General features: G+C 52.4%; 1 protein-coding gene across 3 annotated transcripts; it reads right to left on the bottom strand.

Annotated features, from left to right (window-relative positions):
• Positions 1–255: 255 nt before the first annotated feature.
• On the bottom strand, positions 256–5,011 carry ANKRD33 (ankyrin repeat domain 33). Of its 3 annotated transcripts, none has more exons than XM_040641923.1 (5): positions 4,292–5,011; positions 3,493–3,747; positions 3,144–3,273; positions 2,827–2,967; positions 256–1,535 (listed from the first exon to the last, which is right to left on the bottom strand). In XM_040641923.1, the coding sequence occupies exons 2-5, from the start codon at positions 3,700–3,702 to the stop codon at positions 826–828; spliced, it is 1,191 nt and encodes a 396-aa protein (XP_040497857.1). In that variant the 5' UTR covers positions 3,703–3,747; positions 4,292–5,011; the 3' UTR covers positions 256–825. The 3 variants fall into 3 exon arrangements, with proteins under 3 accessions (XP_040497857.1, XP_040497856.1, XP_040497858.1); XM_040641922.1 differs by lacking the exon at positions 4,292–5,011 and adding an exon at positions 3,934–4,192; XM_040641924.1 differs by lacking the exon at positions 4,292–5,011 and having other exon boundaries at positions 3,144–3,269; positions 3,493–3,575.
• Between the last annotated feature and the right edge of the window lie 16,729 nt (positions 5,012–21,740).

The following is a 21,740-nucleotide window of genomic DNA, read 5'->3' as shown; positions in this document are numbered from 1 at the left end:
TTAAAAAACAAAACAAAACAAAACAAAACAAAACAAAACCCCGAGAAAAAAATTGTAAATAAGGCACACACAAAAGATTACTAAGTGCCTTTTCAAGATATTTTAGCTCACTGCCTAATAACCCCACCTATGGGTCATCTAGGGGAAGTAATTTTGTCTGACCTCCCGTTTACTATTAAGGCCCAGACTCTACATAAAGTTAAGAGGTTAAGCTGTAGAAGATCAAGAAATAGCAAATCATTTTTATCTGGCAGAACAAAAAAGTGATGGTTTTATTGCCAGACAGGAATTCAACTTTTTGGTACCTACCTTTCCAATCTTATTCAAGCATTCTTCTCTCCACTGTCAGGCATGGTTTTTTCCTTTCCGTCCTCCAACCCTTCATTCACTAAGCAGTTACACACACGCGGGCATTCACTATATGTTTGTGTTAGTCAAGTTTATCTTGGTGCAAATTTTACTTTGACAAATAGTAGCATCCCGTACGCACTGTTCCATCCCTTAATTTTTTACGCTTAATATATCTTGAAGATAGCTTCATATCAGAACATAAAGAGCGTCCTTAATCTTGTTTTTCCACTGTATAGAATATATCATATGGTCGTACGGTAATCACACCCATAATCAACTTAGCTAGGTGACACTTAGGTTGTTTTCACTCTTACGATCTCAAACGATGCCGTATGAATAACGTCCTAAGGAGGTTAGAGTAGAATTATTTGTACAGAGATGGACGGGAAAGCAGAAGGGCTCTAGAGGGCTAAGGAGCCTTAGGGAAGGACCTGATCACCTGCTCCCAGCCTGGCCTCACCCATCTTCCCCTAATTAATTCTGTGCCCACCTAGCCTCCTCCTCCTGCCTCCTCCTCTCCATCCTGAGCTCCTGGTATCTCCAGACAGGAAGGGCCAGGCTTTGATTCTCTCGAGGCCTGGGCTCTAGCCTGTACCGTCTGGGAGATGAGGGTGCCTTGAAAAGGCGGATCTTGGGGGCTTGGGGCCTGGGGCTGCTACTGTCCCTGGGCTGTAGCCACTGAGGGCACATACTCAGCACACCCTGACGGCTCTGGTAGGGGATGAGGACCCGGGAGCCAGGGACTACCTGGGGGGGCTGGGGTACTGGGGGAGGGGGCGGGGCAGTACCTAGCAGCTCTGGCACGGACTTGCTTCGGGTCCCCAGTGCCGGCGGCCGGTCCGGGCACAGGGAGTGGCAGGCCGTGGCGAGGAAGGGACTGGCCAGGCTGGTCGTGATGGTCACAAGGTGGTCCAGGACACCCCCCTCCTGAGGAGACGGGGCAAAGGGGAGGCTCAAGGTGGCCTGTAGTCTCTCTAGGAGAGATGGGGTGGCCTGGGCCTGGGCCTGAGCCACGAGCCCAGGCAAGGCTGGCCACTTGGGCTGGTAATGCTGGCTCAGCTGCTCTATCCGGGGGCGCTGCAGCAGCTTCCGGATCCTTCGCACGGTGTCGAAGCTGTCGGTCAGCAGCGCCCACTCTAGGGCCGTCTTGCCCCGAATAGGATCCACCGAGGTCAGGTCAGCACCTGGGAGGGGGCGCAGGAGTGACACGGGATGGGATGGGGATTGGTAACTTCCAGAAGGGCAGATTCTTGAGCAGCAGGACTGATGGGGGTCAGATTAAAAACCACAGAGTCCCATCCTGTTGCAGCTGGGATCTGGGAGCCGTCAGAGGCTACAGCCTCAGCCAGTACCAGCTGCAGATCCCAACAGCCTGTTTAAGACTAAAGGGACGCTTGGGTGGCTCAGTCAGCTAAGTGTCGGCCTTCGGCTCAGGTCATGATCCCGGAGTCCTGGGATCGAGTCCTGCATCAGGCTCCTTGCTCAGCGGGGAGCCTGCTTCTCTCTCTGCCTGCAGCTCCCCCTGCTTGTGTTCTCCATCTCTCTCTCTCTCCCCCAAATAAATAGATAAAATCCTTAAAAAAAAAAAAAAAGACTAAAGAAGAAAACGGAAAGTCCAGAGAGTGGAAAAGACTTCAGAGAGACCTGGTGGGGGGGGGGGGGGGTGTCTCCAAACCAGGAGCAGAATAGGGACCTCCTGAGCCAAGGAAGGAGTGGTAGGCACGTTGCCCAGGATGGGGGAGGCCTGAGAAGCACCTGCTGGGCAGGTGGAGGGGGTCCTGCTGGCCCCCACTCCTCATTCTTTTCGTCAACACCACACCCCTCTAATCTGGGGTGGGGGAATAGCAGTCACTTTGGGATAAAGGGAGGTTGCAGAGTTTTCTCCCTTCTCACCCCAAACACAGTCAGATGGAAAAGGGAAAGGAAGAGGGTGACCAACAGATGGCAACCCCACCTCAGGGAAGAGTGAAGGCCCAAGACTTCATGAGCAGTATGGACTTCACCCCAGAACAACCTACGCGGCCACATGCCTCAACTACATATCATCGTGTCCCTGGAATCCTGGCTTGTCAGAGACGGAAGTCATCCCATAGAAAGCCAATATCCTCATTATACAGGTAAGGCCCAGAGAGGGAAGTCATCCGCCCAGGGTCACTCCGCTAGTGGCCGAGCCAGGACTAGAACCCAAGAGTCCGGTTCCAGACATCAGCCTTTTTTGTTTTTCTAGCTGATCTAGGTTATCCTCCCAAGCTTTCTTTCCTGAGACCAACATTCACAGTGTAAACAGAGGTATCAATAGTTGGGTTTTGTTGATTGTGAGAAGCTCAAGGACACTCCCCTCCTCCAGGAAGCTGGCCTAGATTGATCCTCCATCTCCACCTCTTTTCTCCCTGCAACTATACAGCTGACTTAGTGTCAGGCTGGAAGCCTTGGGGAGGGACTGGAGGTCGCAAGTCCCGGTCCAGACCCACGCACCTGCCATGAGGAGGGCAGCCACGCATTCCGAACGGTCCCGCACGGCAGCCTTCATCAGTGCTGTTAGCCCCCGCTGGTCTCGGCGCTCCAGGTCCAGGCCCGGGTAGTAGTTGAGCAGGAGACTCACCAGAGGCACGTGGCCTGCAGGGCACCAAGGACGGAGGTTAGCTTTCCCCAAAAGAGGGTGAAGAAGCCCCAAACCCACCCTCCACCAAACACGACAGTGTCTGTCGTGGGAGAAAATTATACAAAAAGTACGGGATTGACCCGTCTAAAGTGGGGGAAACTGGTGGAAGGTAAGGTCAACAGTCTCTCACCTGCTTGGGCAGCCAGCATGAGGGCTGTGTCCCCTTCTTTATCCTGCTGGTTCACATCGAGGAAAGGGCAGCGGCTGAGCAGAGCCACGACACTCTCGAAGCCGCGGTAGCACGCGACCATGAGACCTGTCTGGGGGAGGGACAGCTCAGCCCCTGCACTTCTTCCCAGGATCTCCTTGCAGCCCCTGTGCCCTCTAAAACCCACATCTATCCCAGAGATGTCCCAGCCTCTGTTTACACCCACCCTCACCCCTCCCTTCCTCCCAAGGATCCAGGCATTGGACGAATGTCCTGCGGCGGGGACACAGCATTGCTCTAGGTGCCCTGGGAAACACCTGGGGTAGCTCACCCTCCCGTTGCCATCCACCTGGATGGCCTCTTCGGGGGAGACCCCACCATCCAACGTGGCTTGGAGCTGGACAGGGTCATTGCGGACACAGGCCCAGTACAAGGTCCCCAGCCTACAGCCTGGGGCAGGCGTCTCCTGGCTGGTGGGGCAGGACGATGCCTCAGACATGTCCAGCCCTCCCCTGTGCAACCGCGGCTCTTCCTCTTCCATCCGGGGGGCAAGAAGGACCGTCCCTCCGCCTCACGCAGCTGGCATCTACAACACAGAATGGAGGGGAACAGTGTCTCCCTGTATCCCAGGGAAGGGTCCCAGCACCCCACCCACCTTAAGAGAAGACAAGCTGTGGGCAGGAGCCCTAAGAGGGCAGAAGTGGTTCGCTGTGAGGATCCCAGTAAGGGTCAAGGAGAGGGGCGGGGTCTTCTCTTTCCCACGGGACCTTACCCGAGTGTGGAGGCTTCCTAGGAGGCGGTCATTGCCGGGGCCCACAGCATCCCCCAGACCCCTGGGAGCACACTCGCGGACTCTCCGGGGCTGCCCGAGGTGGACTCTCTCCTCAGGAAGCAAAGCAGGTAACAGATGGCTGGACTTAGGGAAAGAGCTGCTGCAAACACCCCGGGGCTGAGCTGGATCAAGCTGGGTCAGTAGCGGACAGGGGGCCGGGAGGGGCGGGTGCTCTCCTGTCCCCGAGATTGGGACTCGCCCGAGAGCCCGCCCCGAGTGGGCGGGGCCCAATCCCGACGGCTCCTCCCCCGCAGAGGCGGCTCTGGGGGAAGACCCCGCCCCCCGGCAACGCGCTCACCTTCCGCCTCCTGCATCAGAAGCACCCCTTTCGGAGGTGGGAGGGGCGTGAGGGGTCCCCATCCGGCCGCGAAAGCTGGAGGTCTCTTTCCCTTCCGTGGAGCCTGGGTGGTGGAAGGAGAGGGTGAGAGTGCAGATATCTCGCTGAGTAGGGGCTGGGACTAGGGGAGGTGGGGCTCCGGGTCACCTGGACCTTTTTTTTTTTTTTTGAGGTTCTGGGGAAATTAAAACATAAAGAATTGCCTAATTAGGAGGATAGAAATGATGTTATAGCAGTTTCATGGACTAGTTTTGGTATGGTAAATTAAGTATGGAATATTTAGATTGCATTAAAATTACAATAAATGAGTTACATTATTTACAATTATTTATTAATAATTATAAAACCATCCTTTAAATTAAATTAACACTAAATATTAAATTTAATGAATCAGTTTTGGACTTCAGATGTAGAAAACAGCCAACTGTGTTCTGTTTATATCACTCCCACCATCGGCGTATATGAGATCTTTTTTTATTTTACTTTATTTGGTTTATCTCTTTCATCCCTAATCCCCACAGCCCGTTTTTCTCCTCTTTCCCTTTACCAATTGGCACTTGTATATTCTCGAAAATGTACATTGCGTTAAAAAAGGTAGTGTTGGTTTATGTATGTCTTTCTTTTAGTTTCCGATGTAGAGTTTAGTGATTCATCCCTTACAAATAACACCCAGTGCTCATTACATCAAGTGCCCTCCTTAATGTCCATCACCCAGTTACCCCAACCTCCCACCCACCTCCCCTCCAGCAACCCTCAGTTTGTTCCCTAGAGTTAAGAGTGTCTTATGGTTTGTCTCCCTTTCTGATTTCGTCTTATTTTATTTTTACCTTCCTTCCTCTGTGTGGTTTATGTATGCTTTAACCAGCACCCTAGAATCGTGTGACAGGGCTCCTTCTGTTTTTCTCACTCCACGCTGGTTTGGAGACCGCCCCTTGTTGCTTTCTGTGCAGTGTGTCTGTTGGGAGGATCTTTGGTTGTAAGTAACCAAAAGCTGACCTCAGGGCTGTGGTGGCTGCCAGCATCAATCCCAAACTCCTTGCAGTGTTCCTTCGGGACTCCAGAAGCTGGGGGGGCGCCTGGGTGGCGCAGTCATTGAGCGTCTGCCTTTGGCTCAGAGCGTGATCCCAGGGTCCTGGGATCGAGCCCCGCGTCCGGCTCCCTGCTCCGCTGGGAGCCTGCGTCTTCCTCTCCCACTCCCCCTGCTTGTGTTCCCTCTCTAGCTGGCTGTCTCTCTCTGTCTAATAAATAAATAAAATCTTAAAAAAAAAAAAAAAAAAGAACTACAGAGGCTGGAAAACCAAAACGACACTTCCTCGATTCCCTTGCGCTAGGAATCTGTGATTTAGGTTCTGCTCTTGTGCAAGTCATAAATTTGGAACACAGCTAAATACCATGGGACATCTGTTTCGCTGTCACAGATCAGGACAGATGCAGTGGGGCTCTGGTGAGCAGCTTCCTGATTCATCAGCTTCCCCTAGTAGTGACTGTTGCTTCCCGATCGCAGGCAGAGGACATGTGCTTCTCAAAGCTGGGAGTTGTTTCTGAACCTACAACCTGTTTCTCCATTCTTTAAGTCTAAACTAGCCAGATCTATTTCTGTTGCCTGCTGTTGAACCCTAACTGCCACAAGTGGCTTAACCAAATAGGGGTTTACTCTTCACACAAGATTAGGAAGTTCAGGGCTAAGCTGTTGGTGTTGATATAAACTGATGATGGCAGGGTCTTCTCGGGGAGTCTCTCGACTTTTCCTCGTGGCCACAAGGTGGCTACTGTACCTCTAGCCATCACAGTACAATGCATGCTATGCCATTCTGTGCAGCACCGAGAAGAAATCTACTAGATTATGTGTTAGACACCACTGAATTAGATGACACAATCCCTATCTCTGACCCCCTTCTCTCTAGTCACGTTTTAGTTAGGTGTGACCGTGTAACACAGCTTTGGCTAGTGAAACGGAAGCAGTAGTCTCATGGGTGAGCCTCCTGGAAAAATCTTTGCTCTCTTGATAAAAGATACGGGGCAGAGCTTTTTACCTCTTTCTTTCTGCCCCTTCCTCCTGCAGCATAAAGTTCCAGGGTGTGCGTCCATCAGATTTTTCTTCCCGATTCCTCCAGTGTTGCACGCCTAGCTGCCTCCAACCTCCTGCCACTACAAATAAGGCTGCAGGGATCATCCCTGTACACGTCTAGCAGACCTGCGACAGAGTGGCTCTGAGATGGCTAGGTCAGAGGGCACATACATGCTTACTGACCAGGTACTGTCAGATTGCTCTCTCTTTGGCAGTGTGTCCACCAGCAGTGCATGAAAGCCTCCCTACATCCTTGGCCATGCCTGTAATTATTCAGCCTTCTAATTTTTGTCACACTGATCATACAGAACTATAAGGTAATATTGCTATTTTGCACTGGATTTTTTCTGATTATCAACCAGGTCAGCATCTTTCTGAATACCCGGTAGCCCTTCTTGTGTCCCCTCCTGCGAACTGCCTCTTCCCAGCCTTTGTCCGATGTTCTGTTCTGTTGTTTTCCTGTCTTTTTCTTATTGCTTTTTCAGGAATTCCTTTTAATATTCTAGATAATAAACCCATTGTCAAGTGGGTTTTAGATGTTGCAACTGTACTATGTACATTTCTGTTAGTTTTATCTGTGGTGAGCTTCACTGAAAGAAATCCTGAATTTTGGGCACCTGGGTGGCTCGGTCGGTTAAGCGTCTGTCTTTGGCTCAGGTCATGATCCCTGGGCCCCCCAGGATGGAGCCTGGCAGCCCTGGGCTTCTTGCTCAACGGGGAGCCTGCTTCTCCCTCTGCTCCTCCCCCTGCTCCTGCTTCTTCCCTCTCTCTCTCAAATAAATAAATAGTCTTTTAAAAGAAAAAAATCCTGAATTTTGATGTGGTTAAATTCATCAAAATTTCTCCTTATGCTTTGTGCCTCTGAGTCTTGTTTAAGAAGAACTTCCCCCACCAAGATCACGAAGATCTTCATTTCTTTTATTAATCTTGCTGTTTTATTTTTAGTAATTAAGTCTTTAACTATTAACATGTGACATTTACTCATATATAGTATGAAGAAGGGCTCTGTTATGGGCTGCATTGTGTCCTCCTAAAATTCATAAGTTAAAACCCTAACCCTCAGTGTAACTATATTTGGAGATGGGGCCTTTGTGGACATACTTAAAATTAAATGAGGTCGGTATGCCTGGGTGGTTAAGCCAGGTTAAGCCTCTGCCTTCAGCTGGGGTCATGATCCCAGGATCGTAGGATCAAGTCCTGCATCAGGCTCCTTGCTTGTTGGGGATCCTGCTTCTTCCTCTGCCCCTCCCCTGGCTCGTGCTCGCTCACACACTCTCTCTCTCTGACAAATAACTAAATAAAATCTTTAAAAAGAAAATTAGGGGCGGGGCGCCTGGGTGGCACAGTCGTTAAGCGTCTGCCTTCGGCTCAGGGCGTGATCCCAGCGTTATGGGATCGAGCCCCACATCAGGCTCCTCCCCTGGGAGCCTGCTTCTTCCTCTCCCACTCCCCCTGCTTGTGTTCCCTCTCTCGCTGGCTGTCTCTCTCTGTCAAATAAATAAATAAAATCTAAAAAAAAAAAAAAGAAAAAGAAAATTAGGGACACCTGGGTGGTTCAGCGATTGAGCATCTGCCTTCGGCTCAGGTCACAAACCCAGGGTCCTGGGATCGAGCCCGCGTCAGGCTCCCTTCTCGGCGGGGAGTCTGCTTTTCCCTTTCTCTCTCCCTCTGCCTTTCCTCTTGCTCGCGCTCAATCTCTCTCTCTCTCTCTCTCTCAAACAAATAAATAAATAAAAATAAAAATAAATAAAAAATAAAAATAAAAATAAAAATAAATTAAATGAGGTCATGGAGTGGGGCCCCAATCCCACAGGACTGCTGTTCTTTCAAGAAGAGGAAGAGACACCAGCGCTCCCTCCAGCTCTCTCTCCCCCCCAACCCCAAGCCTATGGGAGCGCAGTAGAATGGCCAAGTGAGGACACAGTGAGAAGTCCGCCATTTACAAGCCAAGGAGAGAGTCCTCACCACACACCAACCCTGCTGGCACCTTGACCTTGGACTTCCAGCCTCCAGAACTGTGAGCAAATACATTTCTGTTGTTTAAACCATCCAGTCTGTGGTATTTGCTATGGCAGCTCAAGCAGACTAATGTAAGATCCAACCTCATCTATATATAACTTGACAGAAACTTGGGGTTCTCGTTAATGTTTCCTGTTGTGTTTGAGTTGTCTGAGACCATCTTATTGGACTGTTCTGCCGACGTTGATTGTGTTACTCCGAGTCTGTGGTCTGTCTGACCACCCGACAGCGTGTTCTCCATATCGGATTTTCTTTTTCAAAACTGATTTTTATTCTTCCATATAAAATGGCACACAAGTTTGTTTACCTTTAAAGCTTGTCTTTTTTCTCTTGCTGCCTTTATTTATTTATTTTTTAAGATTTTACTTATTTATTTGACAGAGAGAGAGAGTGCACGTGCGAGCACAAACCGGGGCGGGGGGGCGGACAGAAGAAGAGGGAGAAGCAGGCTCCCCACTGAACAGGGAGCCCCATGCGGGGCTCAATCCCAGGACCCTAAGATCATGACTGGAGCTGAAGGCAGATGCCCAGCTGACTGAGCCACCCAGGCGCCCTTCTTGCTGCCTTTAAAATCTTCTCTTTGTGGTGTTCTAAGTTTCTTTCTTTATTTCTTTCTTTCCTTCTTTCTTTCTTTCTTCCTCTTTCTTTCTTTTTTAAGATTTTATTTATTTATTTGATAGAGAGAGAGAGAGAGAGAGACAGCAAGAGAGGGAACACAAGCAGGGGGACTGGGAAAGGGAGAAGCAGGCTCCCTGCTGAGCAGGGATCCTGATGTAGGGCTCGATCCCAGGACCCTGGGATCATGACCTGAGCCAAAGGCAGATGCTTAATGACTGAGCCACCCAGGCGTCCTGGTTTTACTCTTTAAAAATAAAGAAATAGGGGCGCTTGGGTGGCACAGCGGTTAAGCATCTGCCTTTGGCTCAGGGCGTGATCCCGGCGTTATGGGATTGAGCCCCACATCAGGCTCGTCTGCTATGAGCCTGCTTCTCCCTCTCCCACTCCCCCTGCTTGTGTTCCCTCTCTCGCTGGCTGTCTCTATCTCTGTTGAATAAATAAATAAAATCTTTAAGAAAAAAAAAACCTAATAGTAATATGGGGAAAAGACATGGTAATTAATTCATAGAAGAAATACGAATGGCTAATAAACATATGAAAAGATGCTTAATCTCACAAGTAAACAGGAGAAGGCAAATTAAAACAATAATGAAATGTTGCTTTTGGCCCATCAGCTTAGCAAAAATTAAACATTAATAATATTAAGTGCTTGCACTGTTGGGGAAATGTAAATTAGTGAAGTATTTTTGGAAAGCATTTTGACAGTATCTATCAAAATAACAAATGTACATACACATGAACCCAAAAATTCTGCTTTTAGAAACCTTTCCCAAAGCACTACTTGCGTATGTGAACAAAGATATATTGTATATACTTTGCAGCATTGTTGGTAATTGTAAAAAAGAAATTTAGAGATGACTTAAATGTCTGTCAATAGAGGAAGGGCTTGAAAAAAATATGCACGTGAGATTATGCCTCCATTAAAAAGTGATAAGATAGATCCATATGGACTGCTTGGAAAATATCTCTGAGACATCTTGTTAATTGAAGAGAATAAAGCCATATATATACATACATACACATAGATAGACATATATATACGAAGTGTGTGCGTGTGTGCGCTTGGCTAACTTCCATGCATGTAAACGCACAGAAAGGCCTGGAACAGTAGCTGTCAACATTGGCTGCACCATGTAATCACTTAATCGCTTTAAAAAAAAAATAGTAGCGGGGCGCCTAGGTGGCTCAGTGGGTTAAGCATCTGACCCCTGTCAGCTCAGGTCATGATCTCATGGGGCGCTCAGTGGGGAGTCAGCTTGGGATTCCCCCCCCCGCCCCTCCTCCCACTTGCTTGTGCGTGTGAGTGCACGTGCACTCTCTCTCTCTCTCTCTCAAGTAAATAAATCTTTAAAACAAAACAAACAAAATAATAGGGGCATCTGGCTGGCTCAGTCGGTTGAGCGGCTGACTCTTGGTTTCCACTCGGGTCAGGATCTCAGGGTCCTGGGATCGAGTCCTGAAGTCCAGCTCCACACTCAGCAGGGAGTCTGCTTGTGGATTCTCTCTCCCTCTCCCTTTGCCCCTTGCCCATCTCCCTCTCTCTCTCAAATCCATCAATCCATCTTCTTTAAAAATAATAAAACAAAACAAACAAAAACAGTCGGGGCGCCAGGCCGGCTCCGTCGGTAGCGTGCGGGACTCTTGATCTCAGGGTTGTGAGTTGGAGCTCCACACTGGGGGTAGCGATTACTTAAAAAAATAAATAAAATTTAAAAATTTAAATAATAAAAAAAAAAATCTCCCCATGTGGTTTTAATGTGTACCCAAGTCTGAGGACTTTTGTAAAGAGTGACCGGTATTAAAGCCTTGCCAGTAGTTAATCTAATGGAGAACAGGAGTGAGGTGAAAGGGGATCTTCATGTTCTGCTTTCTCAAGTTGTCTGCTGTTTGAATCTTCCAAGATCATTACTAATTCATAACAAAAGGGAAAAAAAGAATCAAAAAGATTTCTTCCTCCCCAGCCCCTCACATATATCTCACATCTCGCCCAACATGGGGCTCGAACTCATGACCCCTGCTCTACCGACTCAGCCAGCCAGGCGCCCAACCTCTTGTCAGCGTACCTCTGAACTTCACTCACTCATTCATTCATTGGTTCAATAACCATGAACTGAAACCTGCCTTGTGTCAGGCACATACTCTGACTCTTCGCATGAGTTATCCTTATGCTGTTCTTGGCTGTCTCCCTCACCTCGGTCACCTTCGTCTCCTGCATCAAGCACAGGGTTGGCCACTCAGGGAATGCGAAGTTCCCGGACAGTTTCTCCTCCGGCCTCAAGAGCCCCTCCCCCCGCCAGTACCATTCAGCAAGGACTGTAGAGGGATAGGAGACTTTAGTCTGTGCCCCAAGGACCTCTGACTAGGTCCAAGGGAATTTCACATTTTGCTTTTCAAATGATCTTCCTCCGAGCCTAGACCACCCGCAGCCTCCGCAAGGGTCCTGTTCTGCAAGGCCACTCTCAGCCAGCAGGTGGCAGCCCTGGGCAGGAATTGGGAGAGCATCCCCACCGAGTGGAGGCTACACAGCGGAGGGTCCTGGGGTTGGATGCAGGGGCAAGGTCTTGGCAGGGCAGGTGCACAGGAGGAGGGTAATGGGGCCCATTTTTGGTCCTGAAGCATGATAGACAGGGGAATTATTTTTGTTATCAGCTTTAGTCAACCTGGTTGGGTACCCAGGTGGTTTGTAAGGTTTCTTCTATCTTCTGCCTGCAGCAGTGCTCGGTTCCCCAGTGCCCTGTCCAAGCCTCTGTTCTCAGGCAGACTGTATGCTGGCCCCTTCCCACCCCACCCCCCTTGTCTAGTTTCCCAGGCTGGGTCTTGACTCCCTGTTTATGTCTTTGCTGATAGGGATGACTGTGCTAGAGGGGACTGGAGGTTGCTAGTTAATGTGTAAAATAATGGAAGACATCCTGGGCGTTATGGGTACATTTCAGTCGGGGCCTTCTAGAATCGCAGTGTGGCTGTCCTAACGATTAATAGTGAGGGTTATCCTCCTTTTGATCTCTTAGCTGCTGGGCTCTGATGGGAGTACACCAGAATGCTCTTTTCTTGCCCACTCCAATTTCCCTTCAATCTCAATCTCTTCACTGCCTTCTGTCTGTCTTCTGTCTGCCTGACTTCTCTTCTCCATCTTTTCAGTTCTGATCTTTCTCATCTCACTGTCTGGATCTTTCCACCTCTTTATCCCTCTAACAATCTCTCTTAAGCCCTGATAACATACATTGTCTGGAGCACCAGCTCGATGCTCGCTGTCTCCTTATCTTGTCTCTGACCGTCACGCCATGTCTCCAGCCATCTAATGCTTTGGGCTGGGGTTTGCAGGAGTCTCGACTTGTGGAATTCAATCAGAAGGGAAGGGGGAGATTTGGGGAAAGTGCAGTGACAAATCTACAGAGGAAGAGCTTGGCAAACTCTTGAGTCAAGCTGGGAGCAGAGGCCAATCACTGCTAGGGAACCAAATGTACTGTCATCTCGATCTCTGCCTTTCTTCCAGGATCTTTTTCCAGCACAAGCCCCCGACTCCCACCCCACAGGCCTGGTGGCAGGTACAGCTGGGGCCGGCAGTCAGTGGGGAAATGGCCCACCCCTGCCTAAGGACTAGACATGGGATGGGACCCGGCACGGTGGGATGGAGAATGGCGGAGGTGACCTCTGACCCCAGCTCTGGCCCCTTCTGGGGGTCCCCTGTGACCTGCCATAGGTCATGCCCCCTCCTCCCCTACCATGATCTACATCACAAAACCCACAGCTCGTAAGTCAATGCCAGCCAGGGAAGTCTGGGATTGATTGAGGGCCCCCTCTGACCAGTTCACCCCCACTGGACTCTGGCCCCTAGGATGAAGGTGGGGATGAGGGTCATGGGTGAAGTTCAGACAGGGGGGGTCCTGACTGCCACTACAACATACCTGTTGCACTCTTAGTGGATTTGTTGGGGGGAAGGGCCCAAGCACAGGAGTTCAAGGTTCTCACTGACCAGCCCCTCTCGATGGCTCAGCTCAGGGCCATGCTCAGGGAGCAGTGGCCATGGCCTAGTAGGCATTCAGGGACAGTGTCCTCATGATTCAGGCATCCTATAAAGCAAAGAGATTCTTGTCACCCACCAAGAGGGCAGTCCAGTAGGTCCTAGGTAAGTACTCCCCACCCACCCCACCCCCCCCCGCCACAAATCTTAGTTACACTGAGCAACTCAGAGCCAGGGCTCCCCACCTGGGGTTCCATATTCCAAGGCCCAATACATTTATATTTCTCCTGGTGCATTTCTTGTTGTTAATTTCCATCCATCCACCTTTCCATTCTGGAGATACCACGAAAGAACTTCCTCTCCTTGGAATATTTCAAACTTTTTTGACTATCACCCACAGTAAAATATATCTTCCTCTGGCCCAGGACACAAGAACATCCACAGAAGTAAAAGGAAAAGTTTTACCAACATTGTGATACACGTGACATTCTCTATTCCATTCCACTTTGTTGTAAGGGAAAGAAAGTTTTAAAAATGATTCTACAGACACCTAAGGGGCTAGCACTTACAGTTTATAATAACCTCTTGTATTTGGACACCTTCACAAGTCATAAAGTCAGTTTTATAAAGAGAAAAATCCATATTGTCTTCATAAAAGCCAGTGAGAAGGTAAGGCAGGGTTTTTCGTCGATCTATTTTATAGATGAGGCAATGCAGACTGTGAGCAGTTAATCGACCTGCTAGAGATCCCCCAACTGGTGAGTGGCTGAGATGGGACTCCAAGCAGGTCTTCCGTGTGCTGGTGTGCGGGCCCCCCATGCCCCAAAGCTTCTCTCCCTCCCTCTCCTCCCCAACCCTCCCTACTGACACCATTGTCTCTTTCCAGTTTGAAGGCCATCCCCTTCCATGAACATGAGGGACAGAGCAGCTGAGTAATTCTGTTTTCTTGTCATCTGTTAACACTGCACCATCTGCCAGTTCTCCTCTTCTGGAGAGGCCGGAGTGGGGGAGGCGGCTGCTTTCCTGGAGTCTAGACCTCCAGCCCCCCACCCCCTCCCCAAGGAACTCAGGATACCCACAGAAAGCTAATTTTTCTGCTCAGTCCCCACAGCAGTGGGCTAGACTTACAGGGATGTGTAAGGGAGTGGAATGGGGTGTGAGGAAGGACTTTCTGATGTCATAGGGATAAAACAATAGGATCCACCCCTCCCCCAGGGTCAGGGTCCCGTCTTGTCTTCGGGCCTCCACACCTCCACCGTGGTGACCTGAGGCTTCCGAGCGGCAAGGCTGAGCTGATCCCGGGCTAATCCCGGGCCGCAGGAGCCCTGCAAGCCGCTCTGGGTGAGAGCAGAGCAAGTCCACCTTACAGGGAGCCCCAGAAGATTTATGGGGCCTAGGGTGTGGCTAGCTGTTACTCAGCTTCTGACTTTTTAATTCCCCAGTCTCCTCACCCACCCCGCCTCCTCCCCAAGAGGGCCTTTGTGCAGGACAATGAGGAATCTATAAATTCCGGGGGACAGGGATGTGGGGGAGGGGAGCAGTGGTCATTTCAGCCCAGCATAGACAGCAAGGGGTGGCCTCCACAGACCTGCCGCATCTCACCAGATCTGCACTAGAGCCCCAAGAAAAGGTGGGCCGAGCCTTACCACTGCCTTTTACAGATGAAGAAACTGAGGCTCAGAGGCAGAGGGTGTCTCCAGTCTCTTCTTCATTTCCTCCATCTTTCGCGCATGTATTTATTCTCCCTCTCTTACCCTTCCCCTGGCCTTTCCCTCACTCAGGCATTCATTCCACAAACACCTGTATTCACTCAACAGATACCCACTGAGTACCAACTCCGTGCCAGGCCGCATGCAGAGAACAACTAGAAGACCCGGTCCACCCTGGAGGGGCACACAGCAGGGGACTGACTCAAGAGGAGCCAAAGGATGGCTCTGACCCCAGCTTTTCAGGCCAGCAGCCTGCACCCTTTCCCTACTGCCTTCCCTCAGCAGCCCTCTGCGGCTGAAGAAGCACTTTCACGAGCATTTTTAAATGTAATCCCAGGGCCGGCTCTGGCAGTTAGGTGTTCCATAAGCCCTCCCCTGCATTTCGCTAATGTGGCCCCATGCGGGTTGCCCAGGATCGCCCTCCGGGGGGTGGCAGCATACTGCACCCAGGCCCTTGCCCCTGAACCACAGCTGCACCCCTGAGTGTTGTGGGGACCAGAGCAGGAGCACGCGCCATGGCCCTCTGCTTCCTCTCCTACCCACCTGCCCACACTAGCCCTGTGTCCTCCACCCACGTCCCCCATGCTGATCCTTCCCTGGCGCTCTGTCCTCCTGATCTGTTCCACCTTCCTGCACTAGGCTCACCTGTGTATTTACTCAATTCACCCATCTGCTGTACAATGATCATCAAGTCAGTGCTTACGACGCGTGCAGGTGTTTGCTGAATGACCACGCATTCTTGTGTGCGTCCTGGTATGTCTCTGCTCGTAAACCCAGGCGATGAGTATCTACTTTGTTGCACAAATTAAATTAGCGAAGCCATGTAAAGCACTCAGAATAATGCCTGGGGGGCACCTGGGTGGCACAGCGGTTAAGCCTCTGCCTTCGGCTCAGGGCGTGATCCCGGCGTTGTGGGATCGAGCCCCACATCAGGCTCCTCCGCTATGAGCCTGCTTCTTCCTCTCCCACTCCCCCTGCTTGTGTTCCCTCTCTCGCCGGCTGTCTCTCTCTCTGTCGAATAAATAAATAAAATCTTTAAAAAAAAAAAAAAAGAATAATGCCTGGCACACTGTAAATGCTCAGTGAAGTCTTGGCTGCTACGTTGATTGATACTGGAAACCACAGGCCTGCCCCTATATGGGGCATTTGGGTGAAACACAGGTGAATACAGGGGTTTGCAGCTGGCTTCTCCAAGGCAGTGGCCCCCTTAGACGTGATCGAATGGATAAGCAGCCAATCCATTCCTTAACTGCATGAAGTACGTTGAGCACCTCCTAGGTTTGCCTAGGCACCGTGCTAGCAGAGAACGAGAAAGACACCTGCATTCCTCAAGTTGGCATTCTGGTGAGTGAAACAGAACAGAAACCAAGTGAATAGAAACAATAATTACGGAAAGATGTTAAGTCCTGAAGAAACAGACATGGTTAAGTGACACAGTAGATCAGGCAATTGGGTGGGGGGCTGCTGTAGTATTGTGGTCAGGACTGACGGGGCGGTAACAACCCTGTGAAGGATCTGAGCAGAGTGTTCCAGGCAAAGGCAACAGCAAGACCAAAGCCAGAGGTGGGAAAAACTTGTCAAGTTCAAGGAACAGAAAGACAGCCAGTGTGAGCAGCATCTGGACAGAAGGGAGAATAATCTAGGAGAGGTCAGCATAGGCAGGGGCCAGGATAAGAAATTGGGGTCTTCCTCCAAGGGAAGCCATGCAAAGTTGTTAAACACGGAGTGACATGCTCTGATTCCCCTCCCCCCTTGGTATTTTTAACAATCCCCTGGAAGCTGTGTGAATTGACTGTCAGGGAGCCAGGAGAGCAGGCAGGAGCCTTTGCAGCTGTACAAGGAGGGAAGAGGAGCTTGGACGCTGGAGGGGATGGGGAGCAGGGGCAGATCCAAGATATATCTTAGAGACAGAAGGGACAAACTTTGCTAGTGGATTGGACGACAGGATCAGGATGGGAACAGAATTCAGGAAGAAGGAACCAGGGAAGCTCAACTGATAGACACCGTCCCTGTGCTGAGCCATGAGAGTCCTCCTGCTCTCTTTGGCCCTGTCCCTGAGCCACGGAAGCCAATTCTAGCTATTTGCTCTCCCCTGGTCTACAGTCAGCAACCCTAAACCAGGGGCAGTCCAGACTTGCTCATTCGGGCCCTTTGTGAGAAAAGCTGCCCCTTGCCTTCCCTCCAGAAAGAGCAGCACCTGCCAAGGCCCAAGACTTGGACTTCAGATCCCTTTTAACCCCTCCACCCGGCCCTTGTTTAGGTCGCAACCTGCACAACCGTACAGCTCCCCTCTCCCCCGCCTGGACCACTGGCCCAACCTGAAAATCCTCGGAGTTTTGAGATCTGCAGGCGCTGGGCTTGTTGGGACACGGGCCTGAAAGCACTCTGGGGCCGGGAACGAGAAGGTGGGGCTTGGCCTTTCCTGAGGGAATCTCCCAAGCCCCGTTCCCGTTCCCGGGGGAAGGAAGTCCCCTCCCGGACCGGCGCCCCCCCCCCGCCCCGCCCCGCCCCGCCTCCGCCCGCTAGTTGGCCGCGGAGGCCGCCGCCCCTCCCGCCCGGGAAAGCGCACGCAGCGGGTCTTCCGGCCTCGGGCTACAGGCGGGGGAGGGTCCGAGCCGTAATTGCTGCCATCTGCTCCCTCCCCTACCCCGCGCCCCCGCCTGGGGGAGGGGCCGGGGCGCGCGCCGCACGCCTCTCCGACGCGCGCGCCCGGCGCCCGGGGGCGGGAGCTCGGAGTGCCTCGCGAGCCCCCCGGGGGCCAACTGCTGGGGGGCCCCGAAAGCGCGCCCGCCTCCTCTCTCGGGCAGGGGCTGAGGGGCCCGAGCTGGAGGCACACCGCTTTGCAGGTTTCGGGTTCTGCCCCACGCCGGGTAGGGACCCCCGAAGGCTCCCGGGGGCCGGCCCGCCTCAACTCACGCACGCGACGTCCGCACGGGTCCGTGCCTAACGCCGGCGCTGGGACCTTGACGCATCGATCTCTGTGCGCACTGGATGCGGTGACTGTGGGCGGATGGGGGGGACCCAAGGGGCTCAGGTGCCCAGACATTCCCCCCACCGAGCTGATGGCCCATTCCTCCCCTCAGGTGAGCCCCAGGGATGCCAAGCGGCCCTCAGACACAAGGGGCCGGGCCGAAATTCCTCCCAGTTACTCCTCACTTGCGGGATCTCCAGGACGTTCCTTCGAGCCTCGGAGTCCTCAGAGTTTATTTCCTCGTGCACAAAAACCGGATCCCCAGTACCTACCTCTCAGGTGATTCCACAGAGGGCCAGGTGCTAGTCCTGCGGAGATGGGGGGGGGGGGCTGTGCCTGGCCTGGCGGAGCCCCTGGGGCAAGGGGAGTGGGCCCTGTGAAAGGTGTTGGCAGCTGGGAAGCCTGAAGAGGCAGGAAGGGGGGTGGAGTGGGCCAGGGAACAGATCCTGAGAGCAGCCCCACTGGTTTCAAGCCCCCATCTCCAGGGGTGTCTACAACATCAGCCTCAGGAGGTGAGGATGTTGTCTGTGTGACCTCTTTATCCAGCCTTGATGGCAGCTCTGGGGGCCCTGGGGGTGATCACAGGGCAGAGGAGAGTAGTACCCCACTGCCTGGGTTCCGGGACCCGCTTAGGGGAACATACATCTCTCTCTCACACACACACACACACACACACACACACCCCCACACACACCCAGGGGTCTAAACAGCCTCCCAGGTGCAGAAGCACAGGTGATCCTGAGTGAGGGGAGGCCTCCTTCCTGCCACGAGACCTCACCTTACGTGGCAGAATGCCTGCTGCCTTCCCCTTCCCTTCCTCCAACCTTGCCAACTCTGACAAACCCGTGTTAGCCACAAAGACCAGCTCCAGAGGGGCTCAGATGCCCAGACATTCCCCCCACAGAGCTGATGGCCCATTGCTCCCCGCAGGTGAGCCCCAGNCCAAGCGGCCTACTCCCAGCCCCTGAGAGGCTCTCACTACAGGGAGGGGATGCGCCATGAGCCATTTTGGAATCACAGGATCTATCAGACAACCCAGGGTACTGCTTTTGGGAGAGGTCAGGATGATGCCACAGAGTCAGTAGCTTCTGGGGTGGGGCTTGAAGGAGCAACAGAAGTTCACCAGGGGCCGAAGAGATGCGGTGTTCCAGGCCGAAGAAAGAGGATGCACAAAGCCTTGGGGGTGTGAAAGTCTGGGATGTGTCTGGGGAAGAGTGAGAAGTTTCATGCGCTTGGACCAAGAGTGCTGGAGGGGAGGAGTTGACAAGGAGAGGAGGGATGGGGTCGAAGGGTGGCTGAAATGACATACACCCTAGGCCCAGAGATTTAGACTTGGGTTTGTTGTAGCAAGTGGAAGTGTCTGCACTGAGAGAGACAGACAGGAACATAAATGGCTAGAAGGAGCGAAGCTGACAGGAAGTGAGATAAAAAGGTCAGTGCCAGCCCAGTGATAAAAAGGCCATTCACTCATCCAGTGGGGACTATGGTGCACACGTAAGCCGCGGGGGCCCCTTATGAAGGCCACAGTCGTTACTCAGCTCCAGCCAGTTACCATCATGCTGGCATGGGAGCTTCGTGTTGTCAGGTATTTTCAAGAAAAATCAGAAATGTCGATTCTTATGTGTTGTCTCCAGGTTTTTAAATGTTGACAACTTTTTTTTTTTAGCTCTAAAATGGTGTGTGTGTCCAAAACACACGTAACACGAATATCTGTGCAACTGCTGCAGGGTTGCTGGGAATCTACTGGAAGTTTTGTCAGGAGAGAAGTGATCTGAATCCCGGGCTTGGGTGTTCGGATGCGCACTCGGGGGCAGTATGGAGGAATGGCCTGGTAAGTGGGACAGTTGCAAGTGTCTGGACCAAAGGGGCCGAGGCCTGAACAAAGGCGGCTGACCTGAAGAGGAGGGAAGGCTCCCAGACACAGTGTAGGGGTCTTCAGGGATTAGCCCTTCCTGGGGGGGGGTTAAGAGTTTAAGTCTCCTATCCCTTTGTCCCCTTTAAGAGATTGCAAAAACATCATCTAGTGGGGGTGGGGGGAGGCCTATTCGGAGTGGGATGCCCCTGAAAATCCCCAAGGTTGCACCGTGGCAGGCCACCCCGAAGGACTGGGTAAGACATTCCAAACAGCCTGAAGAGGGAGGGGCTGTGTTGGGGGAGGGGCTCAGGAATCCGCCTGGCCTTCAGGAAGACCCCAGCCAGCCCTAATGGGAACCACACGTGGGGTGAGCTGGAATCCCGGATTGCCTGTGACGTTTGGCTTTGGAATTGGACACTTGGCTCAGGTCACTCCTGACCCGCTGAAGTCTGAGGCCTCCCAGCCCAGCTCCCCTCCTAATTGCTGCCAGACACATTCTGCCCTGTACCCAGCTCTGGGGCCAGCCTGGGTCCCCCATCTCTTGCTAGGAGAGCACCTAAGCTCTGAGGGAGTTGGGGTTTTCAGACAAGAATTCTACAAGGCTTGATGCTCTCAGAATAGCAGAACAAGAAGTCTCCTCCAGTATCTCCGAAGACAGGACCCCCCCGAACTTCACACTGCTCCTAGAGGACTGAGCAGCTTCTGGCTTTGCAGAAACTGGCGCCCTCAGCCTCTGTCCTTCCACGACACTGTGTGTGGGGTGCTCTGTGGCTCGGACAGTCTGGGCCACCTCCATACCCTGCAGGGTTAATTTCCTGTAGGACCTCAGGCACTAGGAGCAGGGAGCAGTCCAAAGGGCAGGGGAAGAACCCCATGAGCAGGTGGTTTGCTCCTGAAGATTTGCTGTAAAAAAGGGAGGGAAACAGGTTTCTCCTAACATATTTCCTGGTGTTTTGTCTTCCCCTCCTTCAAACAGCCCCTGGCCCAGGGCTGGAGCTGTGTTACAAGATGTCTCAATACAATATGGAGGGCCTAGAAAAACTTCCACTCCTTATGTGAGTGGCTCACTCCAGCCTCTGGGCCATGGCTGTCTTCCCACCTGCCAAACGCTCTTCATATGACCCTGCAATTATAGTGTGTGTGTGTGTGTGTGTGTGTGTGTGTGTGTGTGTGTGTGTGTACTTCCTGCTTAAGTCCCAGACACTGCCAGTGGCCCCCTCCAGGCCCTTGGTCCCAACCCCCTCCCCCTGGGTGCCCTCCTTGAGAACTTCCAGGCAACCTGCTCAGCATCAGGCCAGGGGCCCAGGAGCTTGGACAGACTGCATTCCTGGGGGAAGGGGAGAGGAGAGGAGGGCTGCACAGAGCCCCCCTCCTCCCTTCCAGCACAGACCCCCCGCTGCCCAGCCTGAATCTCTCAAGCCTGCTGAAGATGACCAGTGTAATGCCAGCAAAGCCCCTGGCAAAGACCTGGCGAGGGACCTAGAGGCCTCTCTTGAGGATGAAACCATCTGTGCCTTGGAGCTCTTCCACTCCAGCATTGATTAGGGGGCCCACGTGGGCACTGGATAAGAGGTCTGTGGAGCCAGGCCACCAAGCACGGAGGGGTTGCAGGGTAGAGGACTAGGGCAACCCTGGGCATAATTTAGCACTACATGCCTGCTGGGCAGCTCAATCTCCCGAGTCTCTAGAGAGGGCTCAGGGACTTCCAGAGTGAAATCAGGCCCAGTAGAATGGAAATCAGGCAGCAGTTGCAGGAGATGAGAGTGTTGGGGAGGAGCCAAGAGGGGGGCCTCCGCTGAAGCTGGGGATTCAGGTAGTCCCTCCAACCCAATCCACCCCCATCCCCCAGCCTGGTTTCGGGAAGCTCTCCCAATGAATATTTAATAGCTCAGCGCTGGGCCTGATTGAATTTTAATGCGAGCGACCCGAGCCCGGAGCCGAGTCCAGGCAATTAGTCAGGAGCCATTAACGCTGACGGAGCTGATTTATGGGCGGGACCAGACCCTGTGCGGGGGAGCCCAGGCCGCCAGAGGCCCCGGATTGGGCGGACGAAGTCTCACGCGTCAGCCAATCCCTACGGCTGTCTCGGCCTGTTTTGCATCTTTTTTGCATAGCACTCCCTAGGGGCAAACGCGGGCGGCGGCCCTTGAGGAAAACCGGGTGGGGAGGGAGGGTGTGGGTGGGTAGGAGGGGGTCCCTCTGAGACCTG

The sequence above is a fragment of the Ursus maritimus genome, unplaced genomic scaffold (genome assembly GCF_017311325.1).
Source record: "Ursus maritimus isolate PB19 unplaced genomic scaffold, ASM1731132v1 scaffold_26, whole genome shotgun sequence".
Taxonomy (NCBI): Eukaryota; Metazoa; Chordata; class Mammalia; order Carnivora; family Ursidae; genus Ursus; species Ursus maritimus.
The sequence above is the reverse complement of the archived record's forward strand: the minus strand, read 5'-3'. Positions and strand labels throughout refer to the sequence as shown.

Coding starts and splice junctions, on each gene's coding strand:
- ANKRD33 (XM_040641923.1), bottom strand. CDS start 3,702: ATGGAAGAGGAAGAGCCGCGGTTGCACAGGGGAGGGCTGGACATGTCT. Junction 2,968..3,143: donor CATGCTGGCTGCCCAAGCAG/GTGAGAGACTGT, acceptor GGTGCCCTGCAG/GCCACGTGCCTCTGGTGAGT. Junction 1,536..2,826: donor GGCTGCCCTCCTCATGGCAG/GTGCGTGGGTCT, acceptor GCCCCCTCCCAG/GTGCTGACCTGACCTCGGTG.